Source organism: Lygodium microphyllum, chromosome 17 (genome assembly GCF_053477565.2).
Source record: "Lygodium microphyllum isolate KBCC chromosome 17, Lygodium_microphyllum_v1.1.10, whole genome shotgun sequence".
NCBI classification, from domain to species: domain Eukaryota; kingdom Viridiplantae; phylum Streptophyta; class Polypodiopsida; order Schizaeales; family Lygodiaceae; genus Lygodium; species Lygodium microphyllum.
The window spans coordinates 78,358,923-78,383,345 of record NC_141151.1 but is presented as its reverse complement, the minus strand read 5'-3'; the positions used below and the strand labels follow the sequence as shown (position 1 = coordinate 78,383,345).

Sequence of the window (24,423 nt, the reverse complement as noted above, 5' to 3'; positions counted from 1 at the left end):
TCCAAAAGGAAAAGCCCTAGACATCTCTAGTCCTCATATTCCATGACACGTCGGAGAAGTCCGAAGCGCTCACACAAGAGGCAATGATACCTCCCACATATGTCAAAGTACACTATACATTTACATATGTAGTGCTCCTCTATCTCGGGCTCTTTGTCATACAGTGCCATATTTTGTCCTCTGCTGAAATATCTATCCATCTGCCTATATCTATCTTTAGTTGATGAGAGGAGGTGTGCATCTCTCTAATAACAACCTGCATACCATGGGAGTGGTCCATGTCCATATACAATGATCAAACAATAAATCCATCCTCAAAGAGATCTAGAAAGTGGCTTTAGTAAAACTCCATCTTCGGTCCTAGAGGGAGCAACGGCTAGGGTCCAAGTCCTCCCTATCTCTGTCAAAAGTGGTGCAGCAATGGAAGCATAGACAAGTGCTGAAAGAAACTATTGAACACAAGACAGAAGAGAAAGAAAACAGAAGAACACAACAAAGAAAGAGAACTTAGAGATGTGCTCCAGAAATGGAATCCACGCACTGGAGAGTCGTGAGGGATGATTGCATCACCTGGACTAGAAAGTAGTAGAGGAAGGGACCACCAAGCTCATCTCTCAATCTGAAGAAGCTGATCCCTTCCCCACCTTGGACTTCCCCTTGGCCAAAGGATCGGAATCAGAGTTTGAGGAAGAGGATGACTCGTCGGAGGAGTCCACATTTTGCTTCTTCTTCTTCTCCTTCTTCCGTGAGGCTACTAACTCCTCACAATCCTTTTGCAAGTGGCCTTTCTTGCCACAACAATAACACTAGGCCTTCGACTTTTTCTTCCTATCGCTCCTCCTTAAGCTATAAAGGCCTCACTGGAGCCTCCATAATGAGACGGAAGCCTCCCCTATAAGCTCAAAGATGCCTCATGCTCAAGTAGCATCAAGGACTCATGTGTGAAGCTCATAGGTGTAGATGACGTCTATGCTCTCAAAGCATTACCTACTCCATCAAACTCCAAGGAAACTTGTAGAGTACCGTTCCCACGAGATGTGCCTCTAGAAGGGCAGGCTACATGTGTCAAAGCTCATCCTGTACTTGTGTTACACAGAGTAAAAATGATTGTATAGTGTCCTTAGACTCAAACTTCATCTGTTAAAGCTGGCCATAAAGGGTCATTGCACGCATGGTGAAAGGTGCCTCGTTGAACATCTGAAGCTTTGACCATACTTCTAGAGATGTCCTGCAAGAGGTAACCGCCAGTAGAACTTCTTCGGAAATACATCAAAGAATAGCAAAATAGGTACGGGCATCATCAGAATCCCATGTGAGCACACAACTTTCTCATAGTTGTCCTCATCAAAATCTTCGAGAATAGGAAAAGGACGCTGAGATTGAGGAATAGCTCCACATAAAATGTACCAAATCCGCTTCTACACAAAGTAGGCTTTCATCACAATACTCCATGTAAGATAGTCAAGTCCGTGTAATTATCATATGTAGAAGTGCACAAAGGAGCCATCTGGAGAGAATAAGAAAAGAAGATAGAAGGTAGACAAAGAGAGAAGATAGCCAACCAAATAGCATGGTATAAACAAAAATAGAGTTCACATGCAGTATTCAAAATGAGTTTTTCTTCTTCTTCTTCTTCTTCTTCCTTTTTTTTTTTTTTTTCGGGGGGGTGGGGGGGACATACCCTGTGAGCCACTACTCATCCCTTGCATTCCATGAAGAAGTCTCGTGTCTTACCTAGCCCAACTACTCATAGGCCTCAAATGCTCTCCTAGATAGTCTGTCAACATGCATAGCATGCACTCTGTGGATCAAACTGCTGATCTAAAAAAGAATTCATACACCATTGATGGCTTACTGCAAATCATCTCTAAGGGCATGATGACCTATGATCTCTCCAAGATATGTAGCCACACCAAGGCTCCAAACCGATGCACCATACATCATGGCTAGCGAGACCAATGTATCAAATAGCCACCTTCGTATTCAAGGCTCCTAGAAGTGTGCCTCGTATAACAGCAACTCTCCAACATGACCATGTAGCATATCCACATGTGAGTTGATCCTTGGCCGCCTATACCATAGCAAATCTCCCCCCTAATGTAGTAAATGTGACTCCTAGGTAGACATGAGTGTACTATCTCCACCTAACCAACTCCTAGGGTTCATGAAGACAGACGTTCTCCTCACTAGGGCTGATGTGTGAAAGATCAAAATCTTGGTTTTCCCAAGATTCACTGTCAATCCACGTTGTGTACAAAAATCCTAAAGAGCATGTACATATCGTTGTAGACCTTCTTATGACTCGAAGACCAAGAAAATGTCATCAAAATGAAGCAAAATGGAGACCAATGTACCCCATCTCCTCCTTGTGTGTTGTGGTCCTCTATCTCATCAAGAGTGTGGGAGAGAGAGGGCATCCCTGCTTTACTCTTGTGGCACTAGAGACCACGTCTAATAGTCCTCCTTACCTCTTTAGCAATCTATCCTATGGAACTGTGTCAAAAGCTTCATGCAAATCCACAAAGTAGCAATAGAGCTTCGTTCTCGTTTGCACAACCATGGTCGTCAGCGTGAAAATATGGTCAACTGTAGGAAAACCATTCACCTAATGGGGCTCCTACGAGTTCTTGTATTGTTGTTTCAATCTCCTAATTATGTCCTTGATCAATAACCTCGCAGAATCCTTAGTCATTCTTCCTCTAACATATGTCAAGTCCTATGTCGGCATATGTCCAAAAAGAACCACTATGTGGAAAGGTAACTTACATATCTTCTTCCCTATGGCTCTAAGCTTCGTGCAGCAGCCTCCATGTGCTTTCCAATTGATATCAGCAAACTCCTCCTCAAGGCTCTAAAATGAAACAAAACTGCGCATCAACCCCTAGTTAAAAGTGAAGCAGGCTTCTATTGTAGGCACTAACTTGAATAAAAATAACCTGCACACCAATGAGCTAATTCCATAGATCTACATAGGCTGTCAAAGAGGTTACTACAGTCTGCAAGAATAGACTCACAAGTCTGCATGTCTCCACAGTTCAAACCCCTGTTGGCTTTTCTAATGTATAGATGTTTAATCTTCAGAATTGGCCTCTTGCTCATGAGGTTGGCCATATAAACCTAACACTGAACTTACAGGCATACAATCGAGTACCACAGAAAGTAAAATGCTATCCTTCAACATTTATTCAGATGTAAAGTAGAGCACAGAACTTTGTTAAGAGATGCACGAACATAGTTTTTAATATAGCAAGGTTTACCATGGAAACAGCTGGCCTACCTCTGGAGCCACATAGTTTGGAGTACCACATGTAGTATGAAGAAGGCCATCCTCCTGCAAAAGTCATTGATTGGGTATCAAACCTCAAGAAAAATTCAACAAAGCAACAAGAATGTAAAACACAACCTTTCAAAATCAATGTTTGATTTCTTTTTATGCACAAAAAATTGTGTTTGGCCTATGCAAAGAAATTGGCCTTTTTTCAATACAAAACAATTCATACTCTTGTATGAAGTAATATCAAATCAGCCCACATTACACATGCAGTTTTTCTACACTGGAAAGTACATGTATGCACATGCATATGTTCTTTGGTAGTATACATTCACCCACACATCCACCCACCACATCACATGCATACATTTTAAAATGTTGTTTATGTATGCCATGCCCCCCCCCCCCCAGTTCCCTGCTTTTGGCCGTCCCTCGTCCCCATCCCCGTCCCCCATCATCCCATGTTACTATTGCGACAAACCACAATCAGCTATGGAGGAGAGAGAAACAAGGCATTGGCAATGAGTGAGCTAAAGCAAGAGAGTAAAGTACACTTGCTAAACTCAAAAGATAGGGTGAAAGTACAACTCCAATTTAGGTTATAGATTGACCTAACCAACCTTCCATCAAACAACTAGAGTTAGGTTTATTTACTCTAGAGCCTAGTGTCACTACTTTAAGTTTCTAATACACTAGGTGTACGCACCCTACATTGACACTTTAATAAGTGTCCACACCACACGAAATACATTGGGCATTGCCTAAAATTGCCAAATTCTAACACCCCCTGTAGTGATAATGTCATGAAGTACAAGGATGATCAATCATCAAAGGGTAATAAGTTCAAGGACTTTTGAAAAGCCTCAAACTTCTCACATGGTAATGCTTTGGTGAAAATGACTGCAACATTTTCCTATGTGGGCACATACATCAACATAATGATAATGGACCTCAATGTGATGTGCAAGCATGAAACACGAGATTTCATGCCACTGCAATAGCACTCTGACTATCAGAAAGAAGGGGTGTAGGACCCTCCAATGGTGAATGTAGATCAACCAACAATCTACGCAACCGTACACATTTCACTATTGCCGTGAAGGCTACCCCGCACTCAGTCTCACAAGACGACGTGGCCATAGTAGACTGTTTCTTGCTTAGCCATAAAATGCATGAACAGCCCAAGAAGAAAGTATCCACTAGTAGACTATCTAGTGTCTGCATCACCAGCCCAATCTGAATCACTCTAAACTTGTAAGTGCAAGTCTCCCCCTGGGAAATAATAATGCATCTGACTGAGTACCTTGTGAATATTTAAAGATCCACTTAATAGCTTGCCAATGTACCGTCCATGGGTCGTGCATATATCTACCCACTTGAGATACTACATACAGAATGTCACCGCATGTGTTGCAAAGGTAAATAAGACAACCAACAGCCTGGCTGTAAATTGCACATCATGCATCTCTTTACCATCATGCATAGACAGCTTTAAACTTGGCTTCATAGGAGTGCACATAGGTTTGCAAGCTTGCATATTAAACCCATGTAACAGCTTATCCACATGTTGTGACTATTATAAGATGATACCATGCTGATTTTGGGTGAACTCAATCCCCAAATAATAGTATAGGCAGACCATATCTGACATAGCAGATACATGTTTTAATTCAGCCTTAAAATCTGCAATTTTTTCCTCTGTAGGTGCAATGAGCAACATGTCATCTACATAAAGAATGATAATCAGCTAGTCTCCCCCTTCATTAATGTGCATAGAGTAGGGGCAGTTGGACTATTTTTGAACCCTTTGCTGGCCAAATAAGCATCAATTTTTTAGTACCATGCACGAGGAGCCTGTTTGAGACAATAAAGAGCTTAACGCAACTTGCATACCATGTGCTCTTTCCCTTTAATCACAAACCCTGGAGGTTGTGACACATAAACATCCTCATGCAAATCCCCATTCAAGAATGTTGTCTCAATGTCCAACTAATATACTTTTCAGCCATAGTGTGCAGCCATAGCAATCACATATCTCACCGTACTCATACGGGATGTACGAGCAAAAGTTTCCTCATAATCTATGCCCTTCTTCTACATGTAGCATTTTGCTAGCAACCATGCTTCATACCTATCAATTGTACCATCAACCTTACGTGTGAGTTTAAAAACCCATTTTGTGTCAATGGCCTTCTTGCCAGGTGGTAAATTCACAAGATCCCATGTAGAGTTACTAGCTCATCTTGCATGGCCTGCATCCAATGTACGTACATCTTGTTGAGCTTTGTCCAAGGAAGTAGACTCATCATCATCCTGTTAGAGTGAAGCAATGCGGAAGCGAATGACCAAGACAAAGAGTGCACAAAGAGAGAAGAGAGAGAGAGAGAGAAAGAGACAGTGAAACATAGAAAATATGCAGTGAAGAATGTTGTATAAGGATGCAAAATTATACACAGGTGCCGAGAGAATATCTACATATATCTCCACCTCGAAGATCTCAGTCTCCGTCAGCCCCGAGGCAGTCTCCGCGGTCTGCAGCTTGAAATCTATGAACACAACTGTCCGAGGCTGCTGAAAAATGAGCCTATAAATAGGCTGGAAAAAATGCCCCAAAGAATGCAGGTCGGCTGCAATTAATGCAGCTGACTGCTGGCCGACTGGTGCAATCCGACTGCATGCCATGTGGCACCTGCAACTGGCCAATTGCCTACCACGTGGCGCCTGCGACGACTGGCTGCCACGTGGCAACTTGCTTGTCCACGAGATGCCTCTCTCTAAGACATCCAACATTGAGCTCATAACTAAATGCTCATCACAATCATCTACTTCCGTAATAAAAACCAAATGTGGCACCCCCTGCATCATGTGTTGCATGTCTAGCAACCCTTCTAGTGTGCTGAGGTAAAGAAGCATCCATTTTAATCTCCTAAAGAGTTTGTAACAGCCATCTGGGGACAGTTTTGGCTGCATTTACGGCAGCCTTTCATGTTGTACTACTTCTTCCACCGCATGTGGCAAACCATCATCAATACCCTGCTATTCGGGGGCATATAGTGCAGCAACATCTTGTTGTATTAAATGTGTCCTGCCATTTACAGCAAGCACGGACTCCAAGAAAAGTGGTAAAAGACCCTCAAAGACATCACCAATGTCATAGGTGGTTGGCATTTGAAACTAATCATGTGAAAATGCAGAATTTTCAACAAATATGGCATCCCTACTAACAAAAACTTTCTTTGTGCATGGGTCGTACAAGTGATAGCCCTTGCTTTCCAAACTGCAGCTAATAAATATGCATTTTACAGACTTGGCATCAAGCTTCCCAAGAAGCTCTTTTGAAACATGCATGTAGGCTATGAAACCAAACACCGGAAAGTAGTTGACTTTGGGTTTCTTGCCATGACAAGCTTCGAACGATGTGATCGTCTTCAATGCCTTAGAAGGTGCATGATTCAATACACAATTATCACATTGAAGGCCTTCTTGCCAAAATTTATGAGGCAGCCCCTTGCTTTTCAACATACAAGAGTCGTTTCCATAAGAGTGTGATTCTTCCTTTCAACAACTCCATTTTGCTAAGGGGTCATTCTAATAGTGGCTTGATGTGTATTGCCATGATCAAGTAAATATGTCTCAAAAGCAGGAGACGTGCACCCCCCCCCCCCCCCTCTCTATCCGTGTGAAGTGTCTACACTTTTAAGCTAGTTTCAACCTCAAGCTTTGCCACAAGATGTTTAAAATCCATGAATACATCAGATTTGGCCTTCAGCCCATACACCCATCTATACCGTGAGTAGTCATCAATAATGTAACAAAGAAAAGATAACCCCCAAGTACATGTGTCCTCAAGGGACCACAAACATCAAAGTAAATAAGTTGCATTTTTTAGACAGCACGCACTGCACCATCCTTTTTTAAGGCAAACCTGTGCATCTTGCCTACATACATCACTCGCATCCATGAGGAGGTGGAGTCTCCACTTAAGCCAATGCATCTACGAGATGACACCTCTAAAGGGTCATCAAACTCCCGAAACTCATATGTCCATAGCAAGCATACCATAGCTCCACATTCTATAGAGCAAGCGAAAGAGTAGTGACTGCCAAAGCATCATGAGACTGTCTGTCATGTGTATGCAACAAGAATAGACCAAAGTAGTGACTGTCAAAGCATCATGAGACTGTCTATCATATGTATCCAACAAAAATAGACCCTTGTACAAGGTGCCAAACAACTTGAGTGCATAATCCATCTCTCTGTCTCTAACAATACATTTGTAATCCTCAAAGATGACATAAAAGCCATGCTTATTAAAAGTCGAGATAGACAATAAGTTCTTTATTATGCCAAGCACAAAAAGACATTTAGAAGCATGAAATCAGAATCATTTGTAGCAATAATAGTGACTGTCCCAATACCATATACATTGTAACTGCTTGAATGCAAAGAGATAAACACACACTTCTTGAAAGCAATATGCTTTGATAGTCTACTGTCAAAATACCATGTTCACTGCATTTCAGTAGCATTAAATGCTGAATCAGTTATAGAAGAATCATAACTGCATGTGAGAAATGCATAATCCTTCTCCACAAAGTTGGCTGAAACATCACCATCCGCTGATTTGTTCACCGATGTCTCTTGGAGTCCTTGTCTTTCGTCAATCTCTTTCTACATTCATCAATATAGTGACCAGGCTTCTTCTAACAATGGCATTCTTCCAAGTCTATTCATCTTGCAACAAGAGGCCTTCCAACTCCACAAAATCTAAGGGGCTGCTGTTGTAACCAGCCTCCCTTCCATGGATGGGTGGTAAATCCTTGATTACAACTTAATTATAGCAACCAATAATAAATGCAAATCTGAAAATACAAATTTACCTATTGATCTTGAATAATGCGCACCCAAGTTCCAAAATTGGCATCCCTTTCGGTATTTCTTTAGCATTATTGAAGAAAAAGTTGATTTACAATGGGATTCTCCCGATCCCCTTCACAATTCAAACTCCCCTTGCTGTCCAAAGTGACCAGCAAGTCTTCAATCTAATTTACCCCTTAATTCGAGCACTTAATTGGCCTTCACCCACTTCATAGATGATAGAAATGACCCAAATTCAATGGCTGCCTAGTCCTCCACCTGAATTTAGCTGAGATTCACCTTCACCCCTGAAAAATCCAAGTCTTGGAGCTTCCAATTTCTAGCACGCTTCTCGAGGTTGCTACTAAACCCTAATTTCTGCTGTGAATTAGAGTTTACAGCCGAGAAATTAGCAATTTCTCAGCCTCCAAAGATCCAAAGGCTGAGATCTTTGGAGCAAAGCTGTGAAATAACTGAGAGATGAGAGAGAAAGCTGTAGAGAGAGAAAATTCAGAGTTTTGTCACGAAGAATGACTAAAAATCAATCAAATGCAACTACTGCCCTACCACAACCTTGTAGATGCAAAGAACTGAAGAAAATCAATCATTTACTACTGCTGCCTTGTCTCAATAGCCTGTAGATGTTGTCACCTGCTGTTGATTGGTCTTCTCCTACCACTGGCTCCCTCAAAAGGTCCTCCAATGGCTGCAAATCAGACCAACAACATCTCCTCCCTCTCTCTTGCAGGCCGAATTCACTAAAATGCCTCTCTCCAGCCTCTAAAGACGTTTTTCAGTCTTGCATGGGCATTTTTGACAAGTGGCAACCTTCCCAAATGGTTTTTCCAGCATTATCCATAATTAAATATGAATTTTCAATCTTTAAATACTAAAAATTAATCTAATAATTATTTCGGTGCCCTAAAAAATAATCTGACTGGCCAATAATTAAATTAGCTAGGCGACTTTCATTCGTGAGTATCTCTGCGTCATTTTTGACCATCAGATTGGCGTTAGGTACCATTAAACACCACTTCGTTGGCGTGATGTCAAAAGTGCTAGCATGATGTCAAACCTATCGTGGTGTCAAACCTGTCAAGAGGGACCTGTCGTGAGGCAGTATCCCTCTGACGTGAGGCAGACCTGTCGTGAGTAGGAATGTACCTGGCGCGAGGTAGACCTGTCATTAGCACTATAGTGATGCAGAGATGTACTGAATGCATTGACGCAGGCGTACTACATGCAGTAATGTACTGACACAGCAATGTACTGACAAGACCCAGATGCCAATGTACTGAGATTGCAGACGTAATCAAATTGATATGACACGAATGTACTCAGAATGACATGAATGCAGACCTGGGCGAATGTATTGATGCACTGGCTTGTGGACTAGGCAATGATGCATTGACTTTGATTTTGATCATATCCTGGAGTATGCAGTAATGCACTAACTGGGGCTGCAATATGTATTTCTGCAATGACTATAAACAGTGTAAAGGCATTTGGGATCGTAAAAGATTACTGGGCTTGCAAAAATTTAGTGAGGGTTTAGAGAAACCCTCGAAATTTGCAGGAATCACAAAAATTGCTCTGATTTGACAGTACAAAGTATAAGATGAGTGGCTTTGCACAAAGTGTGTGAGAGATGGATAATGTAGACAAATGAAAGCATCAAACCATGGAAAATGAATATCTGGGAGACGAATCTAATCAAGAACTAACACAACCGTCCATGGAAGCAATATTCAATACCCCTTCTAAGAACACACAATACAAGACGTATGGCCGTAGGTTTAGTGAGGGTTTAGAGAAACCCTGGAAATTTGCAGGAATCACAGAAATTGCTCTGATTTGACAGTACAAAGTATAAGATGAGTGGCTTTGCACAAAGTGTGTGAGAGATGGATAATGTAGACAAATGAAAGCATCAAACCATGGAAAATGAATATCTGGGAGACGAATCTAATCAAGAACTAACACAACCGTCCATGGAAGCAATATTCAACACCCCTTCTAAGAACACACGATACAAGACGTATGGCCGTAGGGTCCGTGATTGGACCATCTCCCTAGCATCTGACAACAAGCATGGAAAGACCTCACGCACCATGAATGAAAAGAAATACAAGACGTATGGCCGTAGGGTCCGTGATTGGACCATCTCCCCAACATCTGACAACAAGTATGGAAAGACCTCACGCACCATGAATGAAAAGAAATACGAAAAAATTCATCTCATGATTCGCTCTGAACTACGAATTATGAGACAAGAATTGGAGGAAGAAATACGAGAGCAGGTCAAAGCCGAACTGATAGTAAATCGGAAGGAAGAAATGCAAGACATGCAGATAAAGATTAAGAATGACTTATAGGCACAAATGCTGTCAGAAATGCACACGCTGAAACTGAAATGCTGAAAGTGGTAGATGCCTACAAATCTGAAATCTTAGAACTCGGGGAAGAATTGAATACATTTAAGAAAATAGAAATGAACGTGCAAGAAGAACTACAAAAAGAGAAAGAGGCTTTGAAAGCATATGAAAGGAAAGTTCACTCATGGGCAAAAGTGGCAAAGACAACACAAAAGCAGATAGAAGAAACCAGCCCATGGATTGAGGTAGTAAAAAAGAATAAGGGAACATCAGTGAACAAGACTGAAGTAATGAATGCTACCTTGGAAGAAGAGGCTAGGAGACGGGCTAGGGTCTTACATGTACGAGTAGTAGGATAGGAAGACAAGAGCAGCCCATAGGAAGATGCTAAGACACTTGCTGACAAAATTGGGGCTTCAAACGTACCTATCGTCAATGCTTGGAGAGTGGGGACAGAGGACTCTAAGTCCCAAGCTCTGATTCTTCGCTTTGAGGACATAGAGAAAAAAAAGGCCTTCCTCTCCAAGAGGAGAGCCCTCAAGGGTGAGAAAATTTATTTGGATGAGGACCTTACCCCAGCACAAATAGCGCATTGCAAAGAACACATGCCCAAGGTATTGGAGACTCACAAAGAGGGAAAGTGGGCCGTTTATAGGGATGGACGAGTCATCATCACTGACAAAAGGACTTCATGACAGTACGAGGCCTATAAGACACTTCGGATGTCAATATGGAATTGTAATGGAGCCCTACGCTTGGATGCTGATTACTTTGAAGATAGCTTCCAAAACATAGATACAGCAATGTACACAAACACACCAATATAAAGGTAGCCGACTACCAGATGTGCGGGGATACATGTGGGGAAGTGCATTTCGTCCAACAGCTAGAAAACCAGGAAGCACTAGGGGTTCTGGAGGTGTGGCCATACTATACCAGGAAGACCTCAAAGGGATAGTGCAAGTAATGAAAAGAGATGATGATGCACGATATTTACGGATTAGGATACATGCAGGAAGACCACGGGATATATTCATCGCAATATGCTACTTTCTTCCTGCAAATTCTACCTATGCCACATGAGATGGATCTCCCTTTGATGTACTTTATGAGGATATCATGAGATATGCTAGCATTGGGCCTTGGGGACATATTATTAGTAGGAGATTTCAATGCACACACTGGAGATAGACAGAGTGACTTCTATATGCATGATAATGTCATGTTCAAAGAGATGGACATAGATGAAATAGGCCTACATAGGAGAGCCCAAGATAAAGAAGTGAGTACCTATGGGACACACCTATTGACTTTGGGAAGTGCACATAGACTAGCCATCTTTAAGCCAAGATCTGACAATCTGACATGTTGGAATCTCAAAGGAGGGCCAAGTACTGTGGACTACTCGATAGGCTCACCAGCATTGATACTAGACATCCAAAACTTTAAGATATCCAAGAGACCAATTGGCATAGCAGCAAATCATGCTATTTTGGCATTCATGCTCTCTTGTGTACATACGAAACATGAAACACCATGCCTCCCTAAACATCCCAAATACTACTTTACAAAAGACACCTCAGACTTCTACAGTGGTTCTCTGCAGACCAGTTTACATACATTAGACTTGAGCAGATCGTTGGAAGAATGTACAAGGGATTTAGCAGAGGCCATACATGGATCAGCCATGTATGCATTCCCACACACCTTGCCCCAATGTAGACCCACATGATCTACTGCTCCCCAAAAAAGTTGGTATGATGATGAGTGTAGAGTCACCCTAGCTCGCTTACAAAGAGAAGTGGAGCTAGGCACTCAGACACATCGCCACAAAGGCGTTCTTCAAACACCTTGTGCGGAAGAACAAACGAGACTACTTAGCGAAAGCAGAAGCAGAGATATATCAGCTATTTTTGGGGTGGGATAGTAAGAGTGCATGGAAGATGTTTCATGAAAGACAACCCCCCATACAGATTACATCACCAGATGCTTGGCTTGACTATGGGAGACAGCTGTATGACCTGCCAGGACAGCCACCTATGCAGCCCCCACAAGCTTGTAGGCCAACGTAGTAGTCTTTCTTCACATGGAAAATGGTTAGGGATGCAATTTATAGTTTACAAAATGGGAGGACATAGGATGAAGATGGACTAGTGGCAAAACATTTCGCACATGCTTGTGAAATATTAGCACCCCTATTAGCACATATGTTCAATAGAGTAGTATATGAAGGTTTCCCTATGAGTTGGTCAAACAATACTATAATTCCGCTATTTAAAAGTGGTGATCCCCTGATTCCTAGCAACTACAGGACTATCATGATCGGTCATACTTTGGCCAAGATATATGGATCTATATTGGAGCATGAACTCAGTGAGTGGGCTGAAATGCAAGGCAAGAGAGCACAAGGACAGGCAGGTTTCAGACAAGGATATACCACGCTGGACCATATTCTCACACTTAGAGCCATTATTGAGGAGGGCCGAGCCCGAGATAAGAGGATCTATTGTTGCTTTGTAGACTTTCGCAAAGCTTTTGATACAATGCCTTGTACACGCATCATGCAAAGATTGCAGAACCTTGGAGTACCAGAGGGTATACGATGGGGTATCTATGCATTATATGAGGCAGTGACAGGTCATGTATAAGCACCTGGGGGGCTATCAGAGAGGATTGACAGTACCATAGGAGTGAAACAAGGATGTCCACTTTCACCCACATTGTTTGGTCTATACATAGATAAAGTGTCTGATTACTGCATGCGGATGATATTGTTCTCATTTCAGATTCACCGGAGGGATTGCAGTGCCATCTAGATGCTTTGCACATCTTCTGTAGAGATAAAGACCTCACAATGAACCTTGGGAAGATCAAAACCATGGTTTTCAATACTTCAACAGCATGGGTGACTAGATCTATGTACAGCTCACATTTGGGGGAGACATACTTGAGCATGTGAGGGAATATGTCTATTTGGGAGTCACCTTCTCTAGCCACGTTTTTTGTTGAGAGGGACATCAGAGGCATGTCTGGCACGTGGATACGCAGCACTAGGGGCACTCGAGAGTCAATGTGTTCACATACAGTTCCAAGAGCCTCGCACCGAACTTTGGTTGTTTGGCACCCTAGTCACACCTACATTACTATATGGAGCAAAGGTATGGGGTTGCAACTTGTACCACAGGCGTCTTAGCCTACTCACTGATCAGATTGGAGTAGAGAGGGATTATTATGATGGTTGGGATAGCATGGAAAGGCCATTGATCATGATGATAGCACGCATGATTAGGAGTAAGCCCTCCACCCCACATCCCATTGTCAGAGCACAGCTAGGGGCATCACCAATAGTTACGAAGGCACTCTTTAGGGCAGTGACCTTTTGGCACAAACTATGGGAACTTCCACACCATAGATACTCTAGATTGGCACTAGCCTCATCTAGACAGCTAGCAGCAGCAGCAGCAAGAGAGAAGAACTGTTGGCTTTCACACATGGCTATATGGATGAGCCTACATGGTTTGAATATTGACCGTCTTCCACCTTTGGATTATAGCCTTCAGAGTTGAACCAGGTGATCAGAGTTGATATCTTGAGGATTGAGACAGCAATGTAATATCTCCGCATATATTAACGCAAGACAACCTCTCTCCCGCATGGGAAACCCCCCTAGGCTCAATTTTTTTCTAATTAGTTAGTGCAATTTTTTTTAATCTCCTCTCTCCCTGTCAACAGGATGTCAAGGAGAGAGAGAGAGAGGTGGACATGCATGCCATGTGTGTGTGGGGGGAGAAAGAGGAGAGAGGAGGCCATGTGGCCCCTCTCTAAGCCCTCCCAAGGGGGCTATGAGGGCCGCCAGGTGGGCGGCGGCATGCCACCCGCCTCCCCCCCCCCCCCCCCACTTGGTCGATGAGGCGACCCCCCCCCCCCCCCCTCTTATATAAGCTCCACCCTTCCCTCCAGTAGGTGGACGTGCAGCACAACCCCCTCCGCATCATCATCATCATCATCAACAGTTTCGTCATCTTCAAAAAAAAGTTCGTTGAGAAAAGAAGAGGAAGTCGTCGTTTCTGAGTTACAGAGAAAGAGAGGGAGAGCTTGGAAGCTTCCAAGAAGCTTCCAAGGAATCTTCCCTTAAGGGGGTATTTTCCCCACAGAGCCAGGAAATTCCATCCTTCGTGCAAAAACAAAGGAGCTGGTGCAAATTACCGATTGGGTAACCTGCTAGAAATTCCTGCGAGGTAGGGCATCTGCTTTCGCACACGAAGGCCACTAGATTTCCGCGAAAGATGATACCCAAGAGGCGCGCAACTAGCAACTCTGCAGGTGTTTCTACCCAAGGCGGAGGAGTGGCCGCTAACGGGGTTTCGTTTGTCAGAAATCATGTCCATGATTCCGCACCCCTTGCTGATGAACTCAATGCGTTAAATGATTGCGTAACCTTGTAAATACAAAGTTCATGAAATACGTATTGAATAAATTCATAGGAAATTTTTGCATTAGGTAAACTCATAAAAATTGTTTCATTGCATTGTTTAAGAAGGATCTCTTGAATTTAATAAAAAATCCAGCGCATGAGTTGCATGGAAAATTTGCAAACATGAGATGATTTCATGGGAATCAACTGCACTAATAGAACTTAGCATTACCTTCGTGTCTCAAGTATATTAATTATGCTCCATCATGTATTGAATTGGAAATGGCATATCCTAGGGTCTTCTCTTAGGATTGATAGTGAAATGCATAAACTATCACAATCATATTAGACGCATGCAAGGAAAACTTCTACATGCATGGGAAAGTTTTTCGCATAAACAAGGTACATGTTAAGTCACATGCATTGAAAGGACCTTCGCATCATGTGTCGTACAAAACTATTGCATACATCGGAATGAAAACATGACATTAGAAGTTGTCGAAATAGGTCCAACGTTGTTTTGTGATCGTTACTTATAATTGTCAAGAATGGTAGAATGTTGTCAAGAGAAACTACTGACCCATGATCCCCATGTCAAATCCTCGGTAGGTGATTTCGAGATGGATAAGAAAAAGGGTTAATGCATATGAGGGGTACTAAGAGGGCTTAAGACAGAGTAGGAACTGTTGTAAAGAGAACCATCTTGACTAGCCATAGTCAAGGGGATAGACAATCTTGATCAATTAAGATCAGAGATAAAGGTACATAGGTACTTCAAGGGATCTAGGAGATAACCATCCAGTTGACCATGTGAAACCCTAAGGGGGAGAGTAAACTCTAGAAAGGTATCATAGCTGAATACGACTTGATTAAGGATAAGCTAAGTTGTATCCTTGGAAAGAATGCAACACTTGCTTAAGAAACTGGTTGAAATGGTTTATCATTGATGTTCTTAATGAGGATTGATCTTGTTAAAGATGGAAAAGAGGGTGCTAAGTAGAGTGGTTACTTGCTGATTTGGAAAAGGATGTTTTTTCTAGTAAATATTATTAGGCTAGTTGCTTCAGCTGTAAATAATTTCCTAAAGGGATAATTAAGGAAGGATGGCACTAGCTACCCCCGCGAACCGCCAAACCCTAACCAAGGGGGTTATAAATCCGCACCGGGAATGTGGACCGAACCCGCCGTATGAGGTCTCTCTGTGGAAATTACTTGGCGTAGAAGGACGCTTGGGTGCCAAGGGGGGCTCTGGCTATAAAATCCCAATGCCTCCGGACCCTACACAAGTGTTCTACGTGACTCGAGATGGGATCTCAAGACCTTGATACTAGTTACAAGGCAGAATCTTGGTAGGATAAACCTTCAGGTTTTTATTTCTGGGAGACAAAGGGCTATTTTGTGCGTAGGCAGAGAGAGACACTTAATTCTCCTGCATGAGCGAGAAACAAACAATGTCTCCGGACCCTACACAAGTGTTCTACGTGACTCGAGATGGGATCTCGAGGCCTTGATACTAGTTACAAGGAAAAATCTTGGTAGAATAAACCTTCAGGTTTTTACTTCCGGGAGACAGAGGGCTATTTTCTGCGTAGGCAAAGAGAGATACTTAATTCTCCTGCATGGGCGGGAGACAAAGATTAACTTGGAAATAAGTTAAGGAACTGCTTTATCTTGTTTTATCTTGTCTTCGTGTTTGTGCCCTAATTTACGTGAACGAACATGTGCCCTAACAGGTTAATTAAGGAAGCTGCTTTTATATGTCAAACATAATCTGGTAGGTAATTAGATAACTAAGCAACCCCGAGGAAAGTGTGGTGGATGTGACCGTCGGGTCCATCCTACAGCAGGGTGGTCTCGGTTAGCCAAGAGCTTTCCTCAATGGATTTTATCGATGCGAACGTTAGATGGACAAAAAAAAAACTTGTAAGTTAAAACCCGATTCTTGTCGTTTTAGGGGACCGGAATGGGACTATGCCTTATGGGCAGAGAGGTTGAGTGATACATCCCTCTCATTTCCCATTCTCATTGAACCAAGTGCGGCATGGATCCGCTTCGGTTCAGGTGTTTCTGCACAAAGTAGAGCACCTGAAATCCAACGCTAGACATCCGTTAGGAGACCCGACTGTTAGGAACCCTAACTTCAGGTCGGTCCTAGTGGGGACGGCCAGATACGTTCCATTGTGAAGCACATTTGGGAGACTCTAGCTGACAAACCCTGTGTCATTCCTTGGGAGTGCTAGGCAGCGTCTTCTAGGATTATCTTTTAATGGACTGCTAAAGACGTGTTCCGCAAATAGATAGGCAGACACGTTACAAGCAAGGACATGGATCCATCCACCACTCCCTCTACGATCAAGAATGGAGTTCTACAGGAATCATTTATTGTGTCTCTCTGATGATGGTTTCACTATTCGGCCAGCATATATGGACACCCATCTCTCCTATGTGCTCGAGAGGCGCCAAACTGCACTACTACGAGATAGGAGGCCACCTCACCCAGAGGGACACACACAGAGAGCAGTGACAGACTTCTTCTACAGAGCCGATCCTACTGACACAACCAGCCTAGCAGAGACAAAGCCACCCCGCCAGACACCTTACAGGCCACACCGTGGAGTTACATTGGATAAAGCCATTTCTCTTTGTCGAGCACGATGACCCCGTCTACCAGGACCACGTCCGAGGAGCCCACACCACATCCGGATTAGAGACATTATCACAAGACACCAAAGACTCACCACCAAGCATATGAGCAAAGCAGCTAGGGACCGCATCATAGCTGAGATCATGTGCAGATATTGAGATCAGCTACATCCCATAGTCGCCATCACACTTTTGTACATGGTTCTATCAGATCTAGTTCTCCTTTCCTTTCCTTTTCTTTTCTATGGAACAATGCTACACATGGTTCAACCCTAGTATAGTCCCATCGTATAGTTAATTTCAGTATTGTTTCATAGGCCATCCACTTATTTGTAATGTTATCTTTATCTTACTGATGAGATGACATTAGATATGGATGTACTCTGGATTTTGTCTCGTAGGCCGCATTGGCCATATGTAGACATTAATCTCTCTCTCTCTCTCTCTCTCTCTCTCTCTCTCTCTCTCTCTCTCTCTCTCTCTCTCTCTCTCTCGTAACACGTAATCGTACTAATTACCAAAAAGGTACAAGATTGCAAGATGTATGATGGCTCTAGGACATTATGCATAAAACTAGCTCTCTTTTATAGAAGGTCAAATGACTTAAAGAGCACAAAAACACAGCAAAAAAGCGACAAAGATTGTCATATGCCAAGTGACCAAGTTCTCCCTGGAAAGATGAGTGTGTTGAATAAGGTCCAACTGCCAATGTAGGAGACCTTGCAACTTAGCAAGGTGTGTCTGCACCCAAGATGCAAAATCAAAAACAAAAGCATTCCAAGTTGTCCAATTGTGCCAACGCCCCAAAAATGGAGGAATGGAAACACAATCTTCATATCCCGTTGTGCCAGGGTAGGGTATTTGGGCCGAGTAAAGACCCAATCAAAGGGATGCAATGGCGTACCAACCACAGCCCTCCAAATAGCAGCCAACAAGGACCGTATTTTCTGCGCCAAAGGGTACAAAAGGAAATGGTGGTGAGAAGATTCTGCATTGGTGAGGCAGAAAAATAGGTGTCATTGAAAATTTGGCATTTTGCAAGTGCTGCGACAAGAGGCAGCCTACCAACCATGGCGTGCCAAAGGAAGACTTTTCTTTTGTACGCAGTCTTATTAAACCAATCCTCCATGGCAATCATTTCCACTAATCTTGGGATTTACCCAAGCCCCAAACAATATTTCCCTAGCAACTAGCCCATGGTGGCCCTTAATCATAAGGTGATACATTTGATTAGTGGAAGCCCTTTTAAGTGGATACTAAGCATAAGCAAATGCTGCCAATGGGGCAATCCATGCATATGCAAGGCCAACTTGGAAGTGCCAATCCAATGCTTTTTGGACAACAAGGCATGCATGCAATGTGGGGCAGACAGGGTACTTTGGTTAGGGACCACATATAGGGATGTATGGCACAACTCCTTAAGGTATGCAACAACTGTATCCGGATATGGCTGGTAATATGCATAATCCCATGTATAGCAATGTTTGCGTGATGCTAGGGCACAAAGTGGCAAGCTTGGCAATCCATATATGTAATCCACTGCGTTTGGGACTTATGGCATTAATTTTAGTCATGCAAATGCTCCGGTCATGAGGGAAATGCAACTACTAATGCATGCAATGTGCGAGAAAATGTATCTTGCTATGGCTGGTAGTATGCAAATTTTTATACACAATCACATTGCAATAGTCCAAAGTATGCAAACATGAATGTCTCCTAATGCATTTTGTGCTCCTAGCATATTAAGTATACGTGAGGGGCCAGTCAACTAGATGCGGATTAAATGCTGGTTAAGATAGAATTGCAATAGTGTGAAAGTTTCAAGGATGTGTGCGCTCCAAATAGACAAAGACCTAGAATCTAGTAACGGTTTCAAGGCAAGTACAATCAGAGATAAAGTTTCCATGCACTTGGTGGTGAAGCTTCAGCATTGTTTCACCTATCAAAGAATGCAACCAGATAGAGGAGGGTCACCTGGCATATCATCCTCAATGTTGCACTTTACCTTGACAAGTTCTAATTAGAGTCAACTCTTGATTGAGCTCTTTCAATGTTGCACTTTACCTTGATGAGTTCTAATTAGAGTCGACTCTTGATTGAGCTCTTTCAAACAACATAGCATAGAAGGTGGTATGCAGATGTGCATGGTTTGCACCTACCCTCTAAAACTATACATTTGCAAGGTTGCTAGCATGTATGGAATACATGGAATGTACATTTGGGTGACCTATATTTGCACGGCATGTATGGGATACATGGATGGTATACAATGTACATTTGCAGGTGATGCAAAGGAAGTACAATTGCATAAGTTACATGTGGTTTGTAGCTAATGTATACTTTACATGACTATCATGCAGCATATCATTGCTATGAGGGGTTGTTTATACTCAATTTAGGCATTACAATACCTTATGTTACATGTGGTTTACAACTGATGTGTGCTTCACATGACTATCATGCAGTACATCATTGCTATGAGGGGTTGTTAATGCTCCATTTATGCATTATTATACCTTATGGTCTTTGGCATGTAGATGCCTCCCTTATGGTTCTGACAGTGGCTATGATTCATGTGTGTGGATTCTAATTGGTTTAAGTAACTAAAATTTCACATACAAAGGGCATGAGTATGGTTAAGCGATAGGTATACATGTTTTTATTACGATGCCAACATGTATTTCCAATAGTGGCAACCGCTACAACAATGACTACAACAAGAAATTAATTCCCATAAATTAAAATGCACACTTTACCTCTTAAATCTTGGATAATGGACGACCTATTTTCCCAAAAACTAGCACCCCTTTCGGTATTTCTTTATCTTTTATTGCAAATGGATGGAGTACAACTGAGATTCACTTATCTCCTCTGCTAATCCAAGTACTACTTGCTATCATTAATGACCAAAACACCTTCAAACCAATATGCCCCTTGGTTTGCTTGGGGAATTGGCCTTCACCCTACTCCTTGTGAGACAAACTTAGTCCCAAATTGAAATTGGCTAGCCAACCTCTTGAATCACCCTGACATTCTTTCATTTCAGCTACTAGAATTCAAGTCCTACGCCCTGAATTTTTTAGCATGCATCCCCAAGTGGCTATAAAACCCTAATTTATGTTATAAACTAGGGTTTACAGCAGAGATTTTCAAATATCTCCACCTATGATGACTCAAATGGCAAGATTTTGCTAAGATAACTCTAGAGATGGTTCTAGGATGAGAGGGAATGTTGTAAAGAGAGACATTGCAAAGTTTCGTCACGAGAAAGGCCGACAATTTATTGCTTTCCTACTCAAACAGTCATGGAAGCTGTCACCTACAGCTTAGGACCAAAATGAAGAAGAACAAGTCGTCAAGCTATGTGAGCTTAAAACATTGAAATTTGGAGTATCTAGGGCTGATGGTGATTTGAAGAAGACCTCTAGAATGAAATTGTCTTGCTAGTATGGCGTCACAATCAGCTAGACAGCACCACCAACTAAGATATCCACCAAGGTAGGGGTGTGGATAATAGTGGTAGAGGGCTGAGGTTGAAGATGTGATGGGGGGAATGATGAAGACGGAATGAGAGACTAAGTATGGAGTGATGCTAGATGAATGCCCATGCCCTATTTATAGGCACGAGTCACTGAACTATCTAGGGTGGTGCCTCAACTCTCTCAGATGGTGCCCAAACACTACTAACTAATACAAATAAAGCCTTTGCCGGGCTATAATGGAGACCAAAATAGGAATTAATGTAATAGAGTAAACTTAATGACTTTGGTATCTCAACATGCACAAATTCATTAGGAGAGGAGAATGCTCATCCAAGAGCAACTAAAGAGGTTGAAGATAAAGGTGATATTTAGAGCACAATTAGTTCAAATAGATCTCATCAGGGTTAAAAATGAAATATTATCTCAAGAAGAGTGGAAACGAACTGCTAGTATAAGACAATAGATACAAGAGCACAAACGCTCTACAAGAGAGGAGATAGCCTCAACATCAACTTGCAAGTTCCAACTCCTAGCACACAGGTTTCTTTACTGATACTTACATGTTGGATTTCGCATTACAATTCAGGGCTAACATTGCAAGCATTTACCGGTCATAAAACTAGGCTAAAGGTTTGGTTTTTCAATTCTTGCCTCAATGAGTAGTACCTCTATTAGAATGGAGACACAGATAATATCTTCTCTCCCATGATTGGGTCTTGGACATTATTTTCCCTTATCACAACATCCATCCTTTCTACTCTTTCAATTGAGGTGTTTTATCATTTAACATCATTTCCTCCACTACTACTCTATTTATTTTCATGTTAGGTGGACTGCTATCTTGGCACTTCTCGGCTAGCATTGGAGCTATCTCCCAAGGTAGAGTATTAGGGCTTGCCTATGCCGCTTGGTCAACATGAGAGCCCTCTCTCGAGATTGAGTATGGGTTGTTGAGCTAAAATATGCATTACTTGCTGATTAGCCTCTTAAACAGCCCCAAAACACACTAAAAATGCTCTTTTAGAGTAAAACCCTAAAACGGAGAGCGGTTCGAGAGAGTTCAGTGGAAATCCTAAACGGGGAGCGGTTCGAGAAAGTTTAGTGAAAACCCTAATTTTTGGGGCGCCCTTCCACATCTATAAATAGACACGCTGCCCCCATTCAGCAATGATCCTTCTTTTGCAAGTTACACCAGCCCACACACCCTCTGCTGCTATTGGCGCCCAGTTTCCAGCCTGTAGCCCGTCTCCATCTATTGTCCAGCCATCATCGGCTGCAGCCACATCATCTTCAACCTGTCCATTGCTGTAAGCGACAGCTCTCAACTGCTGGCGACTGCTCCAAACTGTCCCAGACTGCTATTTAACCTGCTATCCATCATCTCTAGGGTCAGCCAGCCTGCGTTTTCAGCATTGCAGGCCCTGACACTCTCAAACACTATTTCAACCTGCTGTTTACAGTAGACTGTGCACAGTTTCCAGCCCCCGATCGGTGGTACACTGCTGCGTTTTGGTGACCAACCTGCTGCCATTCACTATTCAGCACTCCTACACTCCGACTGGTGGTCACAGACTTGGAATCCATCTTCGGTGGATGTCACACTCCAACATTGCTCTGCCCTTGAGCACACTGTACACTGTTACATTCATTTACAGCATTCATTCACTTCAGAGTTGTGTTCTCTCTCTCCCTTCTTCTGTTTGTGTTTGAGTTTTTGTGTTTGAGTTTTGAGTTTTGAGTTTTGCGTTTAGGATTTGAGTTTTGGGTTTTACGTTTAGGGTTTGAGTTTTGCCCTCTGTGTCTGTATCTGTGTCTTTGTGTTTCTGTCGTGGTCGTACACTCTGTGTGTACTCAGTGCAAACCCTAGCAGTCTTCTTAACATGGGTATGTTCCATGTACCAAATGATTGATTCTCCTTTGGCTCTTCCAGTAAAGGGATGTCAAATGTACCTTCATCCTCAAACTACATCATTTGCTCTTGGTTCTCGGCAATGCATGAAGTCCAACATCAGATCCTTCTCCCCCATCGGCATTAACATCCATGGTTGAGGGGATTTCTACCCTTAATTTGGTATCCTCAGGTTTTAGCACATCTTCTCATCTTTGACATTGGCCTCCCTTCCCTGTTGTACCTACCCTTTGCATTGCATGATCATTCTCATCTTTGTCAAAAGGCACTTGGGCAAGTGAACAATTTTCCCTATGAGGGACACTATCCAAGTGGCACATTTTTGTGTTTGATTTCTCTATGTTTCAATCATACTTGTACACTCTCTCTTTTTTTTCGCAAACCCTAGTGTATCTCCACACTAATAACACTTCAAATACAAGGAAACGCAAAGATGATGCATAAATTTATACTAAACAAGAAGAGGATTCAGAAGGATAAATAATGTGGAGGTCAACATGTCAAAGTGAAGCAATGCGAAAGCGAATGACCGTGACAAAGAGTGAACAAAGAGAGAAGAGAGAGACAGAGAAAGAGACAGTGAAACGCAGAAAATCTGCAGTGAAAAATGTTGTATAAGGATCCAGAATTATACACGGGTGCAGAGAAAATATATGTGTATGTCTCCACCTCGAGGATCTCGATCTCCGTCAGTCTCGAGAGCAATCTCTGTCACCAGCAGGCTGAAATCTGTCAAATACAATGTCCAAGACTGCAGGAAACCCAACCTTATAAAGGCTGAAAATAATGCCTGAAAAATACCTGAAATAATCAGGTCGGCTGCATTAAATGCAGCTGACTGCAATCGGCTGGACAGTCCGACTGCTGCCACGTGGCAGTCTGCCATGTGGCACTACTGACGTGGCACAAGGAATGACTCTCAACCCTCTTAGATCCTGGACAAGGCAACAAACGGAGGGATCAAGAATGTCGGTGAAGTAAAGCCTGGGGAAGTGCCTTCGTAACAAATCCGCAAGATTGTCTTCAATTTTACAGTATTCCACATTGATGGTCACATCCAGAAGCTTCTCCATGATGAAGTGATATTGGATCTCTATGTGCTTCATCTAGGCATGGAATACGGGATTCCGTGCCAAGGCAATGAAACTCTCATTGTCGCACCTCAAAATAGTAGGATGAGTCTAGGCGCAGCCAAGCTCCTCCAACAACCACCGAAGCAACACAGTCTCACGTGTGGTAGAAGACACAGCCCGATGCTCTGCCTCAGTCGAAGATAGGGCTATCGTGGGCTGCTTCTTGCTACTCCAAGAGATAACACCAGCACCCAAGGTAAAACAATAACCTGTAGTAGACCACCTTTGACCCACATCGCCAACCCAATCTGAATCACTCCAACCTGCAAAAACAAGATCAAAAGCACTTGTACTTGCCAAATAGGAAATCCTGAGGTTGGAGGTCCCCCTTAGAAACCC

General features: G+C 42.6%; 1 protein-coding gene across 2 annotated transcripts in view; it reads right to left on the bottom strand.

Annotated features, from left to right (window-relative positions):
• Window positions 1-24,423, bottom strand: part of LOC148022068 (CBL-interacting protein kinase 32-like) — a 68,566-nt gene that overhangs the window by 8,841 nt on the left and 35,302 nt on the right. For both annotated transcript variants that reach the window (XM_087697679.1, XM_087697681.1), the window contains exon 6: window positions 3,278-3,331. In XM_087697679.1, the coding sequence (XP_087553805.1) occupies window positions 3,278-3,331 (54 nt within the window). The remainder of the gene's footprint in view (window positions 1-3,277; window positions 3,332-24,423) is intronic.